The sequence below is a fragment of the Barbatula barbatula genome (genome assembly GCF_947034865.1).
Source record: "Barbatula barbatula genome assembly, chromosome: 5".
In the NCBI taxonomy this organism is placed as follows: Eukaryota; Metazoa; Chordata; class Actinopteri; order Cypriniformes; family Nemacheilidae; genus Barbatula; species Barbatula barbatula.
In genome coordinates this window covers 12,479,108-12,501,135 of record NC_136769.1, presented here as the reverse complement: position 1 = coordinate 12,501,135, position 22,028 = coordinate 12,479,108, and the positions used below count along the sequence as shown (strand labels likewise).

The 22,028-nt window shown below is 40.7% G+C and overlaps 1 protein-coding gene across 1 annotated transcript; it reads left to right on the top strand.

Moving 5' to 3' along the window:
* Positions 1 to 427: 427 nt before the first annotated feature.
* Positions 428 to 22,002, top strand: rnf113a (ring finger protein 113A). The gene is made up of 10 exons (XM_079457312.1): positions 428 to 592; positions 721 to 797; positions 19,899 to 19,997; positions 20,109 to 20,216; positions 20,325 to 20,434; positions 20,912 to 21,018; positions 21,231 to 21,320; positions 21,402 to 21,495; positions 21,639 to 21,745; positions 21,825 to 22,002. The coding sequence occupies exons 1-10, from the start codon at positions 478 to 480 to the stop codon at positions 21,890 to 21,892; spliced, it is 975 nt and encodes a 324-aa protein (XP_079313438.1). The 5' UTR covers positions 428 to 477; the 3' UTR covers positions 21,893 to 22,002.
* Positions 22,003 to 22,028: the final 26 nt, after the last annotated feature.

Sequence of the window (22,028 nt, the reverse complement as noted above, 5' to 3'; positions counted from 1 at the left end):
AAGTAGGAAAAACGTTTATGATGGGGTGGAGTACAATTAAAATAAATCTTATCTGAAAGCTATTTAAAGTCTTGTTTGACGATATTAAATCTTAACAGTTTTTTTCAGTTGGCCCCCATGTACAAACAACAGGATAACCAAAGTAGGCTATCCCAGTCATAAAGTCACGAGTCCTTTATTTGATGTTTGTTTTAGGTCATGTCTCTTTTCCTGTTAAAACCTTCTATTAAATACTAAAGATGAATAAATGTAAACACTAGTATACCCTTGTCAATTAAAAAATCGTAATGTACGTGGGCAACGATTTAAGAAAGATTTCCTAAATAAATATCTTTCCCTAAGACTCCGACTGTACGTTGTAAAAATATGTAGCTTCTCTGACCCATTGACCAAACCTTTAACTAATTCCCCCCAAACAACAGGGGGCACTATGATTAAAGTTTCACTCTTATTTACTCAACGGGGTGTTTCTTGGTTATGCAGTCAAAGATGGCTGAGTCTGAAGAGCCTAAAACAGCCTGCAAGTTTCTTTTTAAGAAATCAAACAAGAAATTTTCGGCACGCAAAAGAAATGCTAGTGACAGCGATAAAGGTATGACGCAATTGTTTTTCATGATCTGTAACACATGTAGACTGGTTAGTTTGGTTGTGATCTGCATCACAACTGTAACGTTAGAGACACTGCATAAACCATGACATCGTGATCATTGTCTTTATCAGACAGAAGCAGCGACGAAGGCGGCAGTTCTGTGGTCAGAAAGAAGAAAGCTTCTCTTGCGAATCCGATGATTCAAAAAGTGAGTCGGTTTACTGCAGTCAGGCCAGCCTCCACTTTGAAAAACACGGTCAAGCCAGCCCTCACGCGGTTTTGTTATGGGCGCTTATATCAGACACTACGGTAAAGATAGCGCGAGAGGACCTTCTTAGAATTGCGAGAACATTTCAAAATAAGAGTGCTCTTTTGTCTCCCACTGATTTGTTAGTTTAATGACATCCTACAATCAATGTTTTAAGACAAGAACCATTTAATTCTTGCTGTGACTTTCATTTTTTTACTTTAACAATTAACAAATTATTCTTACTTTAATTTTAATTGGTAACATTTTTTCCTCACTATCTATTCTTTGAGAGAAAATTTTAAGTATAATTTTGAGGATATTAAGACCCCTTCAAATACCACATCGAGGACATAATGTATTACATACAGTATCAAGAAAATCATTTTACCTATAAATACTAAGAAAACCTCTAGTTTCCACAGACTCATTCTACTTTAGGGTGACAGGACACCTCCTCATATTGTCCCCTATACAATATCAAGACAATAGAAAGCAGAGTTTTCCTACTATAAGCACTCAAAATGTCTATTATATGCTGTTTGTTAAGTTTAGACAGATGTTTTTTATGACTTTAGACAGATGTTTAAAGAAAACCTCTAGTTTCCACAGACTCATTCTACTTTAGGGTGACAGGACACCTCCTCATATTGTCCCCTTAACAATATCAAGACAATAGAAAGCAGAGTTTTCCTACTATAAGCACTCAAAATGTCTATTATATGCTGTTTGTTAAGTTTAGACAGATGTTTTTTATGACTTTAGACAGATGTTTAAAGAAAACCTCTAGTTTCCACAGACTCATTCTACTTTAGGGTGACAGGACACCTCCTCATATTGTCCCCTATACAATATTAAGACAATAGAAAGCAGAGTTTTCCTACTATAAGCACTCAAAATGTCTATTATATCCTGTTTGTTAAGTTTAGACAGATGTTTTTTATGACTTTAGACAGATGTTTAAAGAAAACCTCTAGTTTCCACAGACTCATTCTACTTTAAGGTGACAGGACACCTCCTCATATTGTCCCCTATAAAATATCAAGACAATAGAAAGCAGAGTTTTTCTACTATATCCACTCAAAATGTCTATTATATGCTGTTTGTTAAGTTTAGAAAGATGTTTTTTATGACTTTAGACAGATGTTTAAAGAAAACCTCTAGTTTCCACAGACTCATTCTACTTTAGGGTGACAGGACACCTCCTCATATTGTCCCCTATACAATATTAAGACAATAGAAAGCAGAGTTTTTCTACTATATCCACTCAAAATGTCTATTATATGCTGTTTGTTAAGTTTAGACAGATGTTTTTTATGACTTTAGACAGATGTTTTTTATGACTTTAGACAGATGTTTAAAGAAAACCTCTAGTTTCCACAGACTCATTCTACTTTAGGGTGACAGGACACCTCCTCATATTGTCCCCTATACAATATTAAGACAATAGAAAGCAGAGTTTTCCTACTATAAGCACTCAAAATGTCTATTATATGCTGTTTGTTAAGTTTAGACAGATGTTTTTTATGACTTTAGACAGATGTTTAAAGAAAACCTCTAGTTTCCACAGACTCATTCTACTTTAGGGTGACAGGACACCTCCTCATATTGTCCCCTATACAATATCAAGACAATAGAAAGCAGAGTTTTCCTACTATAAGCACTCAAAATGTCTATTATATGCTGTTTGTTAAGTTTAGACAGATGTTTTTTATGACTTTAGACAGATGTTTAAAGAAAACCTCTAGTTTCCACAGACTCATTCTACTTTAGGGTGACAGGACACCTCCTCATATTGTCCCCTATACAATATCAAGACAATAGAAAGCAGAGTTTTTCTACTATATCCACTCAAAATGTCTATTATATGCTGTTTGTTCAGTTTAGAAAGATGTTTTTTATGACTTTAGACAGATGTTTAAAGAAAACCTCTAGTTTCCACAGACTCATTCTACTTTAGGGTGACAGGACACCTCCTCATATTGTCCCCTATACAATATCAAGACAATAGAAAGCAGAGTTTTCCTACTATAAGCACTCAAAATGTCTATTATATCCTGTTTGTTAAGTTTAGACAGATGTTTTTTATGACTTTAGACAGATGTTTAAAGAAAACCTCTAGTTTCCACAGACTCATTCTACTTTAGGGTGACAGGACACCTCCTCATATTGTCCCCTATACAATATCAAGACAATAGAAAGCAGAGTTTTTCTACTATATCCACTCAAAATGTCTATTATATGCTGTTTGTTCAGTTTAGAAAGATGTTTTTTATGACTTTAGACAGATGTTTAAAGAAAACCTCTAGTTTCCACAGACTCATTCTACTTTAGGGTGACAGGACACCTCCTCATATTGTCCCCTATACAATATCAAGACAATAGAAAGCAGAGTTTTTCTACTATATCCACTCAAAATGTCTATTATATGCTGTTTGTTCAGTTTAGAAAGATGTTTTTTATGACTTTAGACAGATGTTTAAAGAAAACCTCTAGTTTCCACAGACTCATTCTACTTTAGGGTGACAGGACACCTCCTCATATTGTCCCCTATACAATATCAAGACAATAGAAAGCAGAGTTTTTCTACTATAAGCACTCAAAATGTCTATTATATGCTGTTTGTTAAGTTTAGACAGATGTTTTTTATGACTTTAGACAGATGTTTAAAGAAAACCTCTAGTTTCCACAGACTCATTCTACTTTAAGGTGACAGGACACCTCCTCATATTGTCCCCTATACAATATCAAGACAATAGAAAGCAGAGTTTTTCTACTATAAGCACTCAAAATGTCTATTATATCCTGTTTGTTAAGTTTAGACAGATGTTTTTTATGACTTTAGACAGATGTTTAAAGAAAACCTCTAGTTTCCACAGACTCATTCTACTTTAGGGTGACAGGACACCTCCTCATATTGTCCCCTTAACAATATCAAGACAATAGAAAGCAGAGTTTTTCTACTATAAGCACTCAAAATGTCTATTATATCCTGTTTGTTAAGTTTAGACAGATGTTTTTTATGACTTTAGACAGATGTTTAAAGAAAACCTCTAGTTTCCACAGACTCATTCTACTTTAGGGTGACAGGACACCTCCTCATATTGTCCCCTATACAATATTAAGACAATAGAAAGCAGAGTTTTTCTACTATATCCACTCAAAATGTCTATTATATGCTGTTTGTTAAGTTTAGACAGATGTTTTTTATGACTTTAGACAGATGTTTTTTATGACTTTAGACAGATGTTTAAAGAAAACCTCTAGTTTCCACAGACTCATTCTACTTTAGGGTGACAGGACACCTCCTCATATTGTCCCCTATACAATATTAAGACAATAGAAAGCAGAGTTTTCCTACTATAAGCACTCAAAATGTCTATTATATGCTGTTTGTTAAGTTTAGACAGATGTTTTTTATGACTTTAGACAGATGTTTAAAGAAAACCTCTAGTTTCCACAGACTCATTCTACTTTAGGGTGACAGGACACCTCCTCATATTGTCCCCTATACAATATCAAGACAATAGAAAGCAGAGTTTTCCTACTATAAGCACTCAAAATGTCTATTATATGCTGTTTGTTAAGTTTAGACAGATGTTTTTTATGACTTTAGACAGATGTTTAAAGAAAACCTCTAGTTTCCACAGACTCATTCTACTTTAGGGTGACAGGACACCTCCTCATATTGTCCCCTATACAATATCAAGACAATAGAAAGCAGAGTTTTTCTACTATATCCACTCAAAATGTCTATTATATGCTGTTTGTTCAGTTTAGAAAGATGTTTTTTATGACTTTAGACAGATGTTTAAAGAAAACCTCTAGTTTCCACAGACTCATTCTACTTTAGGGTGACAGGACACCTCCTCATATTGTCCCCTATACAATATCAAGACAATAGAAAGCAGAGTTTTCCTACTATAAGCACTCAAAATGTCTATTATATCCTGTTTGTTAAGTTTAGACAGATGTTTTTTATGACTTTAGACAGATGTTTAAAGAAAACCTCTAGTTTCCACAGACTCATTCTACTTTAGGGTGACAGGACACCTCCTCATATTGTCCCCTATACAATATCAAGACAATAGAAAGCAGAGTTTTTCTACTATAAGCACTCAAAATGTCTATTATATGCTGTTTGTTCAGTTTAGAAAGATGTTTTTTATGACTTTAGACAGATGTTTAAAGAAAACCTCTAGTTTCCACAGACTCATTCTACTTTAGGGTGACAGGACACCTCCTCATATTGTCCCCTATACAATATCAAGACAATAGAAAGCAGAGTTTTTCTACTATATCCACTCAAAATGTCTATTATATGCTGTTTGTTCAGTTTAGAAAGATGTTTTTTATGACTTTAGACAGATGTTTAAAGAAAACCTCTAGTTTCCACAGACTCATTCTACTTTAGGGTGACAGGACACCTCCTCATATTGTCCCCTATACAATATCAAGACAATAGAAAGCAGAGTTTTTCTACTATATCCACTCAAAATGTCTATTATATGCTGTTTGTTCAGTTTAGAAAGATGTTTTTTATGACTTTAGACAGATGTTTAAAGAAAACCTCTAGTTTCCACAGACTCATTCTACTTTAGGGTGACAGGACACCTCCTCATATTGTCCCCTATACAATATCAAGACAATAGAAAGCAGAGTTTTTCTACTATATCCACTCAAAATGTCTATTATATGCTGTTTGTTCAGTTTAGAAAGATGTTTTTTATGACTTTAGACAGATGTTTAAAGAAAACCTCTAGTTTCCACAGACTCATTCTACTTTAGGGTGACAGGACACCTCCTCATATTGTCCCCTATACAATATCAAGACAATAGAAAGCAGAGTTTTTCTACTATAAGCACTCAAAATGTCTATTATATGCTGTTTGTTAAGTTTAGACAGATGTTTTTTATGACTTTAGACAGATGTTTAAAGAAAACCTCTAGTTTCCACAGACTCATTCTACTTTAAGGTGACAGGACACCTCCTCATATTGTCCCCTATACAATATCAAGACAATAGAAAGCAGAGTTTTTCTACTATAAGCACTCAAAATGTCTATTATATCCTGTTTGTTAAGTTTAGACAGATGTTTTTTATGACTTTAGACAGATGTTTAAAGAAAACCTCTAGTTTCCACAGACTCATTCTACTTTAGGGTGACAGGACACCTCCTCATATTGTCCCCTTAACAATATCAAGACAATAGAAAGCAGAGTTTTCCTACTATAAGCACTCAAAATGTCTATTATATCCTGTTTGTTAAGTTTAGACAGATGTTTTTTATGACTTTAGACAGATGTTTAAAGAAAACCTCTAGTTTCCACAGACTCATTCTACTTTAGGGTGACAGGACACCTCCTCATATTGTCCCCTATACAATATCAAGACAATAGAAAGCAGAGTTTTTCTACTATAAGCACTCAAAATGTCTATTATATCCTGTTTGTTAAGTTTAGACAGATGTTTTTTATGACTTTAGACAGATGTTTAAAGAAAACCTCTAGTTTCCACAGACTCATTCTACTTTAAGGTGACAGGACACCTCCTCATATTGTCCCCTATACAATATCAAGACAATAGAAAGCAGAGTTTTCCTACTATAAGCACTCAAAATGTCTATTATATGCTGTTTGTTAAGTTTAGACAGATGTTTTTTATGACTTTAGACAGATGTTTAAAGAAAACCTCTAGTTTCCACAGACTCATTCTACTTTAGGGTGACAGGACACCTCCTCATATTGTCCCCTATACAATATTAAGACAATAGAAAGCAGAGTTTTCCTACTATAAGCACTCAAAATGTCTATTATATCCTGTTTGTTAAGTTTAGACAGATGTTTTTTATGACTTTAGACAGATGTTTAAAGAAAACCTCTAGTTTCCACAGACTCATTCTACTTTAGGGTGACAGGACACCTCCTCATATTGTCCCCTATACAATATCAAGACAATAGAAAGCAGAGTTTTTCTACTATATCCACTCAAAATGTCTATTATATGCTGTTTGTTCAGTTTAGACAGATGTTTTTTATGACTTTAGACAGATGTTTAAAGAAAACCTCTAGTTTCCACAGACTCATTCTACTTTAAGGTGACAGGACACCTCCTCATATTGTCCCCTATACAATATCAAGACAATAGAAAGCAGAGTTTTTCTACTATATCCACTCAAAATGTCTATTATATGCTGTTTGTTAAGTTTAGACAGATGTTTTTTATGACTTTAGACAGATGTTTAAAGAAAACCTCTAGTTTCCACAGACTCATTCTACTTTAAGGTGACAGGACACCTCCTCATATTGTCCCCTATAAAATATCAAGACAATAGAAAGCAGAGTTTTTCTACTATATCCACTCAAAATGTCTATTATATGCTGTTTGTTAAGTTTAGAAAGATGTTTTTTATGACTTTAGACAGATGTTTAAAGAAGACCTCTAGTTTCCACAGACTCATTCTACTTTAGGGTGACAGGACACCTCCTCATATTGTCCCCTATACAATATCAAGACAATAGAAAGCAGAGTTTTTCTACTATATCCACTCAAAATGTCTATTATATCCTGTTTGTTAAGTTTAGACAGATGGTTTTTATGACTTTAGACAGATGTTTAAAGAAAACCTCTAGTTTCCACAGACTCATTCTACTTTAAGGTGACAGGACACCTCCTCATATTGTCCCCTATACAATATCAAGACAATAGAAAGCAGAGTTTTCCTACTATAAGCACTCAAAATGTCTATTATATCCTGTTTGTTAAGTTTAGACAGATGTTTTTTATGACTTTAGACAGATGTTTAAAGAAAACCTCTAGTTTCCACAGACTCATTCTACTTTAAGGTGACAGGACACCTCCTCATATTGTCCCCTATACAAAATCAAGACAATAGAAAGCAGAGTTTTCCTACTATAAGCACTCAAAATGTCTATTATATGCTGTTTGTTAAGTTTAGACAGATGTTTTTTATCACTTTAGACAGATGTTTAAAGAAAACCTCTAGTTTCCACAGACTCATTCTACTTTAGGGTGACAGGACACCTCCTCATATTGTCCCCTATACAATATCAAGACAATAGAAAGCAGAGTTTTTCTACTATATCCACTCAAAATGTCTATTATATCCTGTTTGTTAAGTTTAGACAGATGGTTTTTATGACTTTAGACAGATGTTTAAAGAAAACCTCTAGTTTCCACAGACTCATTCTACTTTAGGGTGACAGGACACCTCCTCATATTGTCCCCTTTACAATATCAAGACAATAGAAAGCAGAGTTTTCCTACTATATCCACTCAAAATGTCTATTATATCCTGTTTGTTTAGTTTAGACAGATGTTTTTTATGACTTTAGACAGATGTTTAAAGAAAACCTCTAGTTTCCACAGACTCATTCTACTTTAAGGTGACAGGACACCTCCTCATATTGTCCCCTATACAATATCAAGACAATAGAAAGCAGAGTTTTTCTACTATATCCACTCAAAATGTCTATTATATCCTGTTTGTTAAGTTTAGACAGATGGTTTTTATGACTTTAGACAGATGTTTAAAGAAAACCTCTAGTTTCCACAGACTCATTCTACTTTAGGGTGACAGGACACCTCCTCATATTGTCCCCTTTACAATATCAAGACAATAGAAAGCAGAGTTTTCCTACTATATCCACTCAAAATGTCTATTATATCCTGTTTGTTTAGTTTAGACAGATGTTTTTTATGACTTTAGACAGATGTTTAAAGAAAACCTCTAGTTTCCACAGACTCATTCTACTTTAGGGTGACAGGACACCTCCTCATATTGTCCCCTTTACAATATCAAGACAATAGAAAGCAGAGTTTTTCTACTATATCCACTCAAAATGTCTATTATATCCTGTTTGTTTAGTTTAGACAGATGTTTTTTATGACTTTAGATAGATGTTTAAAGAAAACCTCTAGTTTCCACAGACTCATTCTACTTTAAGGTGACAGGACACCTCCTCATATTGTCCCCTATACAATATCAAGACAATAGAAAGCAGAGTTTTCCTACTATAAGCACTCAAAATGTCTATTATATCCTGTTTGTTAAGTTTAGACAGATGTTTTTTATGACTTTAGACAGATGTTTAAAGAAAACCTCTAGTTTCCACAGACTCATTCTACTTTAGGGTGACAGGACACCTCCTCATATTGTCCCCTATACAATATCAAGACAATAGAAAGCAGAGTTTTCCTACTATAAGCACTCAAAATGTCTATTATATCCTGTTTGTTAAGTTTAGACAGATGTTTTTTATGACTTTAGACAGATGTTTAAAGAAAACCTCTAGTTTCCACAGACTCATTCTACTTTAAGGTGACAGGACACCTCCTCATATTGTCCCCTATACAATATCAAGACAATAGAAAGCAGAGTTTTCCTACTATAAGCACTCAAAATGTCTATTATATCCTGTTTGTTAAGTTTAGAAAGATGTTTTTTATGAATTTAGACAGATGTTTAAAGAAAACCTCTAGTTTCCACAGACTCATTCTACTTTAGGGTGACAGGACACCTCCTCATATTGTCCCCTTAACAATATCAAGACAATAGAAAGCAGAGTTTTCCTACTATTAGCACTCAAAATGTCTATTATATGCTGCTGGTTAAGTTTAGACAGATGTTTTTTATGACTTTAGACAGATGTTTAAAGAAAACCTCTAGTTTCCACAGACTCATTCTACTTTAGGGTGACAGGACACCTCCTCATATTGTCCCCTATACAATATCAAGACAATAGAAAGCAGAGTTTTTCTACTATATCCACTCAAAATGTCTATTATATCCTGTTTGTTAAGTTTAGACAGATGTTTTTTATGACTTTAGACAGATGTTTAAAGAAAACCTCTAGTTTCCACAGACTCATTCTACTTTAGGGTGACAGGACACCTCCTCATATTGTCTTCTTAACAATATCAAGACAATAGAAAGCAGAGTTTTCCTACTATTAGCACTCAAAATGTCTATTATATGCTGCTGGTTAAGTTTAGACAGATGTTTTTTATGACTTTAGACAGATGTTTAAAGAAAACCTCTAGTTTCCACAGACTCATTCTACTTTAGGGTGACAGGACACCTCCTCATATTGTCCCCTTTACAATATCAAGACAATAGAAAGCAGAGTTTTCCTACTATAAGCACTCAAAATGTCTATTCTATGCTGGGTTTTTAGATTAGAAAGATGTTTTTTTATGACTTTAGACAGATGTTTAAAGAAAACCTCTAGTTTCCACAGACTCATTCTACTTTAGGGTGACAGGACACCTCCTCATATTGTCCCCTTTACAATATCAAGACAATAGAAAGCAGAGTTTTCCTACTATTAGCACTCAAAATGTCTATTATATGCTGGGTTTTTAGATTAGACAGATGTTTTTTTATGACTTTAGACAGATGTTTAAAGAAAACCTCTAGTTTCCACAGACTCATTCTACTTTAGGGTGACAGGACACCTCCTCATATTGTCCCCTTTACAATATCAAGACAATAGAAAGCAGAGTTTTCCTACTATTAGCACTCAAAATGTCTATTATATGCTGGGTTTTTAGATTAGACAGATGTTTTTTTATGACTTTAGACAGATGTTTAAAGAAAACCTCTAGTTTCCACAGACTCATTCTACTTTAAGGTGACAGGACACCTCCTCAAATGGCACGCGCTCGCCAGTCTCCGCCCCATGCATACGGGTATAAAGGAAGATGGCGGCGGTCATTCATTCATCCTTTGTTCTTCGGAACCTGTGTGTTTGCTGATTCTACACGCGATACTCGACTTCGAGAAAACTTTTAACCTGCTGGATTTATGACGCGGAGCAGCGGACTTCTCCTTTCGGTGGACTTCCCCTGGGCGTTTCGGCAGAAGGCTACAGACCTTAAGAGGTAAGTCCCTCCGGCTACGAGCATGTCTCGTAGCTGTATCCTTGGGTGCGACAGACTCATCCCGGAGTCTGACGGCCATGATTCCTGTGTCACTTGCTTGGGGCTGAAGCATGCTGAGGCAGGTTTCACTGATGCAATGTCCCGTGTGTGCGGACATAGCAATCAGGGTGTTGCGGTCACGGTTGGCTACGTTCTTTCGAGCGCTGCCACCACCCCGTCTGTTTCCCAGGCGTGTTCAGCTGCCGTTTCGGCGAGGTTGACCGCTTTGGCGAGCGGCGGGGGTGATTTAGGGACGCCGATAGATGTTGCTCCGTCAGCTTCACGCTTGCGGACCATCTATACCCCTTGACGCTCACCTGGTTCGTCCCCTACGAGCGGCAGACGGCCGTCTCATAGTGGTAAGACTTCGCACACGGATGATGACGCTATCTCTGTCGCTGCGTCGGACAGCTGCCTGCTGGCATCGGATGCGGAAGACTCCTCTGATCTCCTGTCGTCAGGCAGTCGAGCTCCGGAGGAGACTGATGCTGAGATATCGGCCATGCTTTCCCGGGCAGCCGCGTGCATCGGGTTGCAGGGTGTAACAACATCCTCCCCGGAACGCTCGCGGCTAGATGCACGGTTTCGGGGGCGTGGTCAAAAGCCACGCCCCGCTCCGTTACCATTCTTCCCGGAGGTGCATGACGAGCTCGCCAAGTCCTGGAATGCGCCCCTTTCGGCGTGTTTCAGGCCGGAGGGCTCTGTGGCTGTGACTTCCCTGGTTGGTGGGGCGGCTAGAGTCCATGTTGACGTTCCCCGCGTGGAGCGTGCAGTCGCGGGTTACTTGTGCCCGCAGACAGCTGCCACTTGGGGGGCTCGACCTAGACTCCCGTCCAGAGCATGTAAGCTCTTCGACACTCGTCGAAGGCTTGCAGTGCTGCTGGACGAACCGCCTCCGCTCTCCACGCCATGGCGGTCCTCCGGGTTTTTCAGGCGAAAGTCCTGAAGGATTTGGACGGCGGGAAGTTCGACCCAACTCGTATGAGTGAGCTACGTACTGCCACAGACCTCGCGCTGCGAGCGACGAAGGCCACGGCACGTGCACTGGGTCGGTCGATGTCCACAATGGTGGTCCAAGAGAGGCATCTGTGGCTTAGTCTTGCGCAGGTGAGCGGCGCCCAGAACGCCCGTTCTGGATGCGCCCATCTCGCAAGCAGGGCTGCTTGGTGATACCGTGGAGGACGGCAGTTCTCCGCGGTCTGGCAGACTGAGGCGATCGAACAGATCCTGCCACGCAGCAACGTGCCCGCCAACAGGTCGGCATGGTCTCGGGCACAGCCTGGTTCCCAGCAGCCCTGCCCTCCCGCGGCGGCCCTCCAGTTGAGGAACCTCCAAGAGGACGACCCACCAGAGACGTAGACCCCCGCGGAAGAGGGCATCTGTTCCCCGTCAGCAGCCCGCCAAGAGGTTCTTTAAAGCGGCCCTGACGGGACGAACCAGGGGGAGATTTTACTGGGCCCGAATCCCGGCCTTTCCAACGCCGGATCGGAGAAGGACGCTGCCTGCCGCGTTCCATCGAGTCTGGGCCCTTTTCAGGGTCCGGCGCCCACATACTCACAAAGAGACAAATCTCCCCTGGGTTTTCCTCCACAACACTCTCGTCCAGACGGTGTATTGGATGGATCGGGCCGCCGACCGCAATCTCCCCCGGACATTGCGTCAGGCCGCCTGAAGCAGGTAAACATACAGAGCCGTCAACCTCCCGGGGGGTCCCCCCTGTGCGAGGTGACCGTACTGTCAGCCACCGAACCAGCCTCCCCCGGCACGGTGAGGCAGATTGTCCCTCTGGTCCCGTTGTCGCGGTTCTTGGGCGCTTGGTAGCGCACCAGCCCGTCACACTGGATAGAGAGGACAGTCCGTCTCGGTTACTCGATCCAATTCGCCAGGCACCCCCCCAAGTTTCGGGGCATTCTATACACCTCGGGGCGAGGAGAGAACCCGTCCCTATAACCGAGATGTCGTCCGGGTTTTACAGCCAGTACTTCATCGTGCCCAAAAAGGGCGGGGGCTGCGGCCCATTTTGGATCTGCGGCACCTGAACAAGCACCTGCACAAGCTGCCGTTCAGAGTGCTGACGCAGAGGCGCATCCTGGGCTCGGTACGTCACCAGGATTGGTTCATGGCGATCGACCTGAAGGACGGGTACTTTCACGTCTCTATTCTCCCCCGATATCCGGCCGTTCCTACGGTTCGCGTTCGAGGGAAGGGCGTATCAGTACAGGGTCCTGCCATTCGGTCTGGCCCTGTCTCCACATGTTTTTTCAAACAAGTGGAGGCTGCCTTAGCTCCTGTCAGGGAGCAAGGCGTGCGAGTGCTAAACTATCTCGACGACTGGCTTATCTTGGCACACTCGCGAGATGTGTTGTGCACGCACAGGGACCTTGTGCTTCGGCGCCTAGACCGTCTAGGCCTCCGGATCAACCAGGAGAAGAGCAAGTTCTCCCCCGCGCAGAGCACCTCTTACCTCGGTATGGAACTAGACTCTGTCCGTATGTCAGCACGTCTCACCAACGAGCGTGCACAGTCAGTGCTGCGCTGTCTGAGGTTGATCAGTCAGAATCCCTCGACGCAGCTGAAGAATTTTCAGAGGCTCCTGGGGCACATGCCGTCCACGACGGGGGTAATCCCTCTCGGGTTGATGCACATGCGGCCGCTTCAGCACTGGCTACAGAGTCGCGTTCCCTGGACGGCGTGGCACGCCGGCACCAGGCGGATTACGGTAACGCCTCAGTGCCTTCGCACTCTCTTACCCTGGTCAGACTTGACCTTTTCTCCGAGCGGGGGTTTCCGCTGGACAGGTTTCGAGGCGTGTCGTGGTAACGACAGACGCCTCCCTGCAAGGGTGGGGTGCGGTGTGCAAGTGGGCACGCAGTATCGGGTCGGTGGACAGGTCCCCGACTGCGTTGGCATATCAACTGCCTAGAGTTGTTGGCAGTCCTTCTGGCACTGAGGAGGCTCCAGCCCCTCGTGCAGGACAAACACGTGCTAGTCCGGTTGGACAGCACGGCTGCCGTGGCGTACATCAATCGCAAGGCGGCATACGCTCACCGCAGTTATCACAACTCGCCCCACGCCTCCTCCTTTGGAGTCAGCAGGTGAAATCCCTGCGTGCCACGTTTCTTCCGGGCAACCTGAACTAGACAGCCGATGCGCTCTCTCGACAGAGTACTCCCCGCGGAGAGTGGCGACTCCATCCCCGTGCAGCCCGGCTCATGTGGGTAGCGGTTCGGCAGGCACAGGTGGACCTGTTGCCTCCCCGGACTCCACCCATTACCCGCTATGGTGTTCCCAGACCGAGGGTCCCCTCGGCACGGATGCCCTAGCACACAGCTGGCCGCGGGACAAGCGGAAGTACGTCTTCCCCCCCAGTGAGCCTCCCTGCACAGGTCCTGTGCAAGGGCAGGGAAAAGGGGCATCAGGTTCTGGTAAGTGGCGCCATACTGGCCCAACCAGACCTGGCTCTCGGATCTGGTAGATCTGACGACGGCCCCCCCTGGCCCGTTCCCCTGACGAAGGACCTTCCGTGGCAGGGGAAGGGCACGTTGTGGCACCCCAACGCAGGCCTCTGGAACCTCCATGCCTGGCCCCTGGACGGGACGAGGGCTTGCCCGTTAGCGGTCCGGGAGACTGTCTTACAGGCTAGAGCCCCGCCTCTAGGCGGTTATACGCTTATAAGTGGCGCCAATTTGTCCTGATGTTCTCCCCGGGAGGAGAACCCGCAGAGTTGCCTGATCGGATCAGTGCTGACCCACAGGTAAGTATCTCCGTCAGCACTACCGGGTCACCAGGTTCCTCAGGAGCACGAGAAGGGTGTATCCACCTTGGCGCGCTCCGTACCCTCTTGGGACCCTAATGGGTCCTACAGGGCCTTGGTACGGCCCTGGTGAGCCCCTAAGAATTGCCAATCTTCCTCAGTTGGATGAAAGATGCACTCTTGGTGGCGCTCACCTCCATCAAGAGGGTGGGGGACCTACAGGCATTCTCTGTGTCCCAAAGTTGCCTTGAACTCGGGATCGGTAATTCTCACGTGGTCCTGAGATCCTGTCCCGACGACGTGCCCAAGCTTCCCACTACTCTCTTCCGGGACCAGGTGGTGAACCTGCAGGCACTCCCCTCCAGAGAGGAAGACCCAACCTTTTTATGTGTTGTGTCCAGTACACGCGCTGCGCCTCTGTCTGGACCGCACACAGAGCCTCAGAAGCTCTGAGCAGCTCTTTGTCTGTTCTGGGAGACAGCACTCGGGGGGGCTGTCTCCAAACAGAGGTGGCGCACTGGGTACCAATCCCAGGATCGCCGTGCCCGCTCGCAGTGAGAGCCCACTCCACTCGTGGGCACTGGCACAGGGCGCCTCTCTGGCAGACATTTATAGAACTGCGGGTTGTGCTACGCCCAGTACCTTCACAAGGTTTTACAATCTCCACGTGGAACCAGTTGCAGCACATGCCCTTAAACGCCGCCAACGTTTAGGTTGGGCTCCTGGTTTGGGCGTACGCCTGCGAAAGCGCCTTCTCCCCGCACCAGGTGAGACTAGTGCAACTAGTGTTGTTCTCTACGCCGGGGAGACCATGTTAATGTCTCCACATGTAACCTCCCCTCCGGGTAGGATGTGGCCTCCGTAACACACTCTTCTAAGAGGAGAGCAGTGTTTCCCCACTGTTCGGCTCCGGACAGCTCCTCGCTACTAGAGGCGTACGCCACTGTCCGTGAGGCCGTCAGTAGAGGCTTCTCAGTATGACCAATACTATGTGGCTGGAAGATTACGTCTCGCGGTAGCACTCTTGTGACTCGCTAGCCCAGTCAGGGTCGCTCCGCTAGAGGTCGTGATATCGGTGCAAGCGCTGTGGCATTTAAGATTGATCCCCAGTCAGTCTCTCACAACGTCGAGAGACCGACTGAAGGGGAACATCTCGGTTACGTCTGTAACCTCCGTTCCCTGATGGAGGGAACGAGACGTTGTGACTTCATGCCACAATGCTGCACCGAATCACTGCAGTGAACGGGAGTGCCCTCTCAGGTTCCTCAGTACAAAGGGTGAGTGAATGACCGCCGCCATCTTCCTTTATACCCTTATGTACGGGGCGGACACTGGCGTGCGCGTGCCATTCGCCAAGCCCATTGGCGTTTTATAATTAATTATCTTGGAGAAGGTAGGTTCTCAAGATCAAACCCCCAGTCAGTCTCTCACAACGTGTCGTTACCTCCATCAGGGAACGGAGGTTACAGACGTAACCGAGACGTTATACACTTTTTATTGGATTAACATATATGAAAATTTGTCGAAAAAGCAATATGCACCTTGAGTGGTTATAGTTGGAAAAGTCTGCCTTCTATTGTCTTGATAGTGTATAGGGGACAATATGAGGAGGTGTCCTGTCACCCTAAAGTAGAATGAGTCTGTGGAAACTAGAGGTTTTCTTTAAACATCTGTCTAAAGTCATAAAAACCATCTGTCTAAACTTAACAAACAGGATATAATAGACATTTTGAGTGGATATAGTAGAAAAACTCTGCTTTCTATTGTCTTGATATTGTTAAGGGGACAATATGAGGAGGTGTCCTGTCACCCTAAAGTAGAATGAGTCTGTGGAAACTAGAGGTTTTCTTTAAACATCTGTCTAAAGTCATAAAAAACATCTGTCTAAACTGAACAAACAGCATATAATAGACATTTTGAGTGCTTATAGTAGGAAAACTCTGCTTTCTATTGTCTTGATATTGTATAGGGGACAATATGAGGAGGTGTCCTGTCACCTTAAAGTAGAATGAGTCTGTGGAAACTAGAGGTTTTCTTTAAACATCTGTCTAAAGTCATAAAAACCATCTGTCTAAACTTAACAAACAGGATATAATAGACATTTTGAGTGGATATAGTAGAAAAACTCTGCTTTCTATTGTCTTGATATTGTATAGGGGACAATATGAGGAGGTGTCCTGTCACCCTAAAGTAGAATGAGTCTGTGGAAACTAGAGGTCTTCTTTAAACATCTGTCTAAAGTCATAAAAAAACATCTGTCTAAACTTAACAAACAGCATATAATAGACATTTTGAGTGGATATAGTAGAAAAACTCTGCTTTCTATTGTCTTGATATTGTATAGGGGACAATATGAGGAGGTGTCCTGTCACCTTAAAGTAGAATGAGTCTGTGGAAACTAGAGGTTTTCTTTAAACATCTGTCTAAAATCATAAAAAACATCTGTCTAAACTAAAAACCCAGCATATAATAGACATTTTGAGTGGATATAGTAGGAAAACCCTGCTTTCTATTGTCTTGATATTGTAAAGGGGACAATATGAGGAGGTGTCCTGTAACCCTAAAGTAGAATGAGTCTGTGGAAACTAGAGGTTTTCTTTAAACATCTGTCTAAAGTCATAAAAAACATCTGTCTAAACTTAACCAGCAGCATATAATAGAAATTTTGAGTGGATATAGTAGAAAAACTCTGCTTGCTATTGTCTTGATATTTTATAGGGGACAATATGAGGAGGTGTCAAGTCACCCTAAAGTAGAATGAGTCTGTGGAAACTAGAGGTTTTCTTTAAACATCTGTCTAAAGTCATAAAAAACATCTGTCTAAACTTAACAAACAGCATATAATAGACATTTTGAGTGCTTATAGTAGGAAAACTCTGCTTTCTATTGTCTTGATATTGTATAGGGGACAATATGAGGAGGTGTCCTGTCACCTTAAAGTAGAATGAGTCTGTGGAAACTAGAGGTTTTCTTTAAACATCTGTCTAAAGTCATAAAAAACATCTGTCTAAACTTAACAAACAGCATATAATAGACATTTTGAGTGCTAATAGTAGGAAAACTCTGCTTTCTATTGTCTTGATATTGTTAAGGGGACAATATGAGGAGGTGTCCTGTCACCCTAAAGTAGAATGAGTCTGTGGAAACTAGAGGTTTTCTTTAAACATCTGTCTAAAGTCATAAAAAACATCTGTCTAAACTTAACAAACAGGATATAATAGACATTTTGAGTGCTTATAGTAGGAAAACTCTGCTTTCTATTGTCTTGATATTGTATAGGGGACAATATGAGGAGGTGTCCTGTCACCTTAAAGTAGAATGAGTCTGTGGAAACTAGAGGTTTTCTTTAAACATCTGTCTAAAGTCATAAAAAACATCTGTCTAAACTTAACAAACAGGATATAATAGACATTTTGAGTGGATATAGTAGAAAAACTCTGCTTTCTATTGTCTTGATATTGTATAGGGGACAATATGAGGAGGTGTCCTGTCACCCTAAAGTAGAATGAGTCTGTGGAAACTAGAGGTTTTCTTTAAACATCTGTCTAAAGTCATAAAAAACATCTGTCTAAACTTAACAAACAGGATATAATAGACATTTTGAGTGCTTATAGTAGGAAAACTCTGCTTTCTATTGTCTTGATATTGTATAGGGGACAATATGAGGAGGTGTCCTGTCACCTTAAAGTAGAATGAGTCTGTGGAAACTAGAGGTTTTCTTTAAACATCTGTCTAAAGTCATAAAAACCATCTGTCTAAACTTAACAAACAGGATATAATAGACATTTTGAGTGGATATAGTAGAAAAACTCTGCTTTCTATTGTCTTGATATTGTATAGGGGACAATATGAGGAGGTGTCCTGTCACCCTAAAGTAGAATGAGTCTGTGGAAACTAGAGGTCTTCTTTAAACATCTGTCTAAAGTCATAAAAAACATCTTTCTAAACTTAACAAACAGCATATAATAGACATTTTGAGTGGATATAGTAGAAAAACTCTGCTTTCTATTGTCTTGATATTTTATAGGGGACAATATGAGGAGGTGTCCTGTCACCTTAAAGTAGAATGAGTCTGTGGAAACTAGAGGTTTTCTTTAAACATCTGTCTAAAGTCATAAAAAACATCTGTCTAAACTTAACAAACAGCATATAATAGACATTTTGAGTGGATATAGTAGAAAAACTCTGCTTTCTATTGTCTTGATATTTTATAGGGGACAATATGAGGAGGTGTCCTGTCACCTTAAAGTAGAATGAGTCTGTGGAAACTAGAGGTTTTCTTTAAACATCTGTCTAAAGTCATAAAAAACATCTGTCTAAACTTAACAAACAGGATATAATAGACATTTTGAGTGCTTATAGTAGGAAAACTCTGCTTTCTATTGTCTTAATATTGTATAGGGGACAATATGAGGAGGTGTCCTGTCACCCTAAAGTAGAATGAGTCTGTGGAAACTAGAGGTTTTCTTTAAACATCTGTCTAAAGTCATAAAAAACATCTGTCTAAACTTAACAAACAGCATATAATAGACATTTTGAGTGCTTATAGTAGGAAAACTCTGCTTTCTATTGTCTTGATATTGTTAAGGGGACAATATGAGGAGGTGTCCTGTCACCCTAAAGTAGAATGAGTCTGTGGAAACTAGAGGTTTTCTTTAAACATCTGTCTAAAGTCATAAAAAACATCTGTCTAAACTTAACAAACAGCATATAATAGACATTTTGAGTGCTTATAGAAGGAAAACTCTGCTTTCTATTGACTTGATATTGTATAGGGGACAATAAGAGGAGGTGTCCTGTCACCCTAAAGTAGAATGAGTCTGTGGAAACTAGAGGTTTTCTTAGTATTTATAGGTAAAATGATTTTCTTGATACTGTATGTAATACATTATGTCCTCGATGTAGTATTTGAAGGGGTGTTAATATCCTCAAAATTATACTTAAAATTTTCTCTCAAAGAATAGATAGTGAGGAAAAAATGTTACCAATTAAAATTAAAGTAAGAATAATTTGTTAATTGTTAAAGTAAATTTACATTAAAAAAACATTGATTGTAGGATGTCATTAAACTAACAAATCAGTGGGAGACAAAAGAGCACTCTTATTTTGAAATGTTCTCGCAATTCTAAGAAGGTCCTCTCGCGCTATCTTTACCGTAGTGTCTGATATAAGCGCCTATAACAAAACCGCGTGAGGGCTGGCTTGACCGTGTTTTTCAAAGTGGAGGCTGGCCTGACTGCAGTGTCGGTTTTTAGGTAGTAAATACAGCGTGTTTCTGAAATATGGCATATGTTTCACTTGACTGATATTCTGGAAATCCCAATAAATTCTCAGTTGTTTCTATACTGCACATCTCACCCAATAGACAAAGAAAGTCGAGAGGGAAGAAGTCACATCAAGTGAAAGCGAAGAAGAAAAAGAGGAAAAGAGTGTGACTGTGGCTTACAAATCTACTCGGTCAGCGGTGAGTCGTGCTTATGATTTAAATGGCTATGATCTATGCCCGTTTAAAGGAGAGGTTTGCTGAAACATTTGCCAGGTTTGTTTCTTGTAATTTGTGTATTGTATGTTTCAGAAACCAGAAGGACCAGATGACATGGGGGCCACTGCTGTTTATGAGTTGGACACAGAGAGAGACAAAGACGCTCAGGCCATCTTTGAACGCAGCCAGAAGATTCAAGAGGCGAGGACGAATAATTTGACAGCTGATCCCACATATATGAATATTATAAAGGCTGACATTGATAGGCAGCCACAACATCAGATGGTGACATTTCTGTTTTATGTGTAGGAACTATCTGGTAAAGATGATGATAAGATTTATCGTGGCATCAACAACTATCACAAATACATTAAACCTAAAGACACCACTATGGGCAATGCATCCTCTGGTATGGTTAGGTAAGTCAGTATATTTGGGTTCAAAGAAACTGTTATGAGAAAACACACTTGTAGATGATACAACTTGCAATTTATTTTCTTTATAGACCACTCCGCAAGATAAACACTGTTGCAGAATTACTTCCGGCTTCAGTTTTTACTTATTTGTTATTAGTATATTTTTTATCTTGCATGTATAGTAAACGCTTAACGATACTTGTTGTTTAAATTGATAATAAATATTTTGTTGGTTGAATTTTGTTTAAATTTTTGTGTGGTGTAAAGAAACAAACATGAAGGAAGAATAGCATTGTTTATATCCTCCAAAGAGGTCTATAAATCACAATAAAAACCAATAGTTGACCATTGTGTTGAACGATATCAACGCAAAAGTTAAAAGTTGTTATTTTTTCACATTTCGGTGCCCATTTTGTTTATACACAATGTTTGCAAAACGTTTTATACTTCGAACAAAATGTCTCACTGTGTACATGACAGGAAAGGACCAATCAGAGCCCCTGAGCACCTCAGAGCCACAGTGCGGTGGGATTATCAACCTGACATTTGTAAAGATTATAAAGAGACTGGTTTCTGTGGGTTTGGAGGTGAGTTAGCAATCTGAACTACTGGTTTAAAATGTAATATTTTGAAGTATATGTTAAGGTTTAAGATTAAGGTAATTAAGAATTCCACTTCTTTAAATTTGTCATTTTGTTGTAGTGAGCAACGTAGTCAATTTAGAGACTCATTTGAGATGCATGTTACTAGCCAGTCTACAATGCAAGAGCACTTACATTATTGTTTGTGTCTTCTTCAGACAGCTGTAAATTTCTTCATGACCGATCAGACTACAAGCACGGCTGGCAGATTGAGCGAGAGCTTGAAGAGGGAAGATATGGTGCAAATGGTGAGTAACCTTTCAATACAGTGCGTTCAAAACATGGTTTTAGTTCTACGATGTATATCATGATGAATGTTCACCTGACAGATGAGGAGAACTATGAAGTGAGCAGTGACGAGGAAGATTTTCCCTTCAAGTGTTTCATCTGTAGAGATTCTTTTAAAAACCCCATTATAACAAAGTAAGTCCAAAGTTCTCCATCAAAATTTGTATTGTAAATGCTGTAACCCACTCTGTACTATAGCACAAAGCACTTTGTTGGACAGTACATTTGTATGTGGTTCATACATATTTGACTGCAGTTCATGTATAATTGTTTTATAGGTGCCGGCACTACTTTTGTGAGGGCTGTGCTCTCCAGCACTACCGGAAGTCGAAGCGCTGCTACGTTTGTAACCAGCAGACCAATGGAGTCTTCAATCCTGCCAAAGGTACTTTGAAAATGTAACTTGAGTTTATTGTGTGTACAATTCAGCTTTTATTCATTACTTTTTCTTATATCTCTCTCAGAGCTCATGGTTAAGATTCAGAAACGCCAGGCAGCTGCTGACCAGCCTCCGTCAGATGAGGATGACTAACACTGCATAGCATTCCCAAGCCATCCTGCTGTTATTGTAGTGTTTCAGGTTCCCTGAGCTGTACATTTCAAAACCTTTGAAATAAATATCATTTATATTTTTTTCCCTTTTGTAGAGACTTGTGTGACAATTTTTC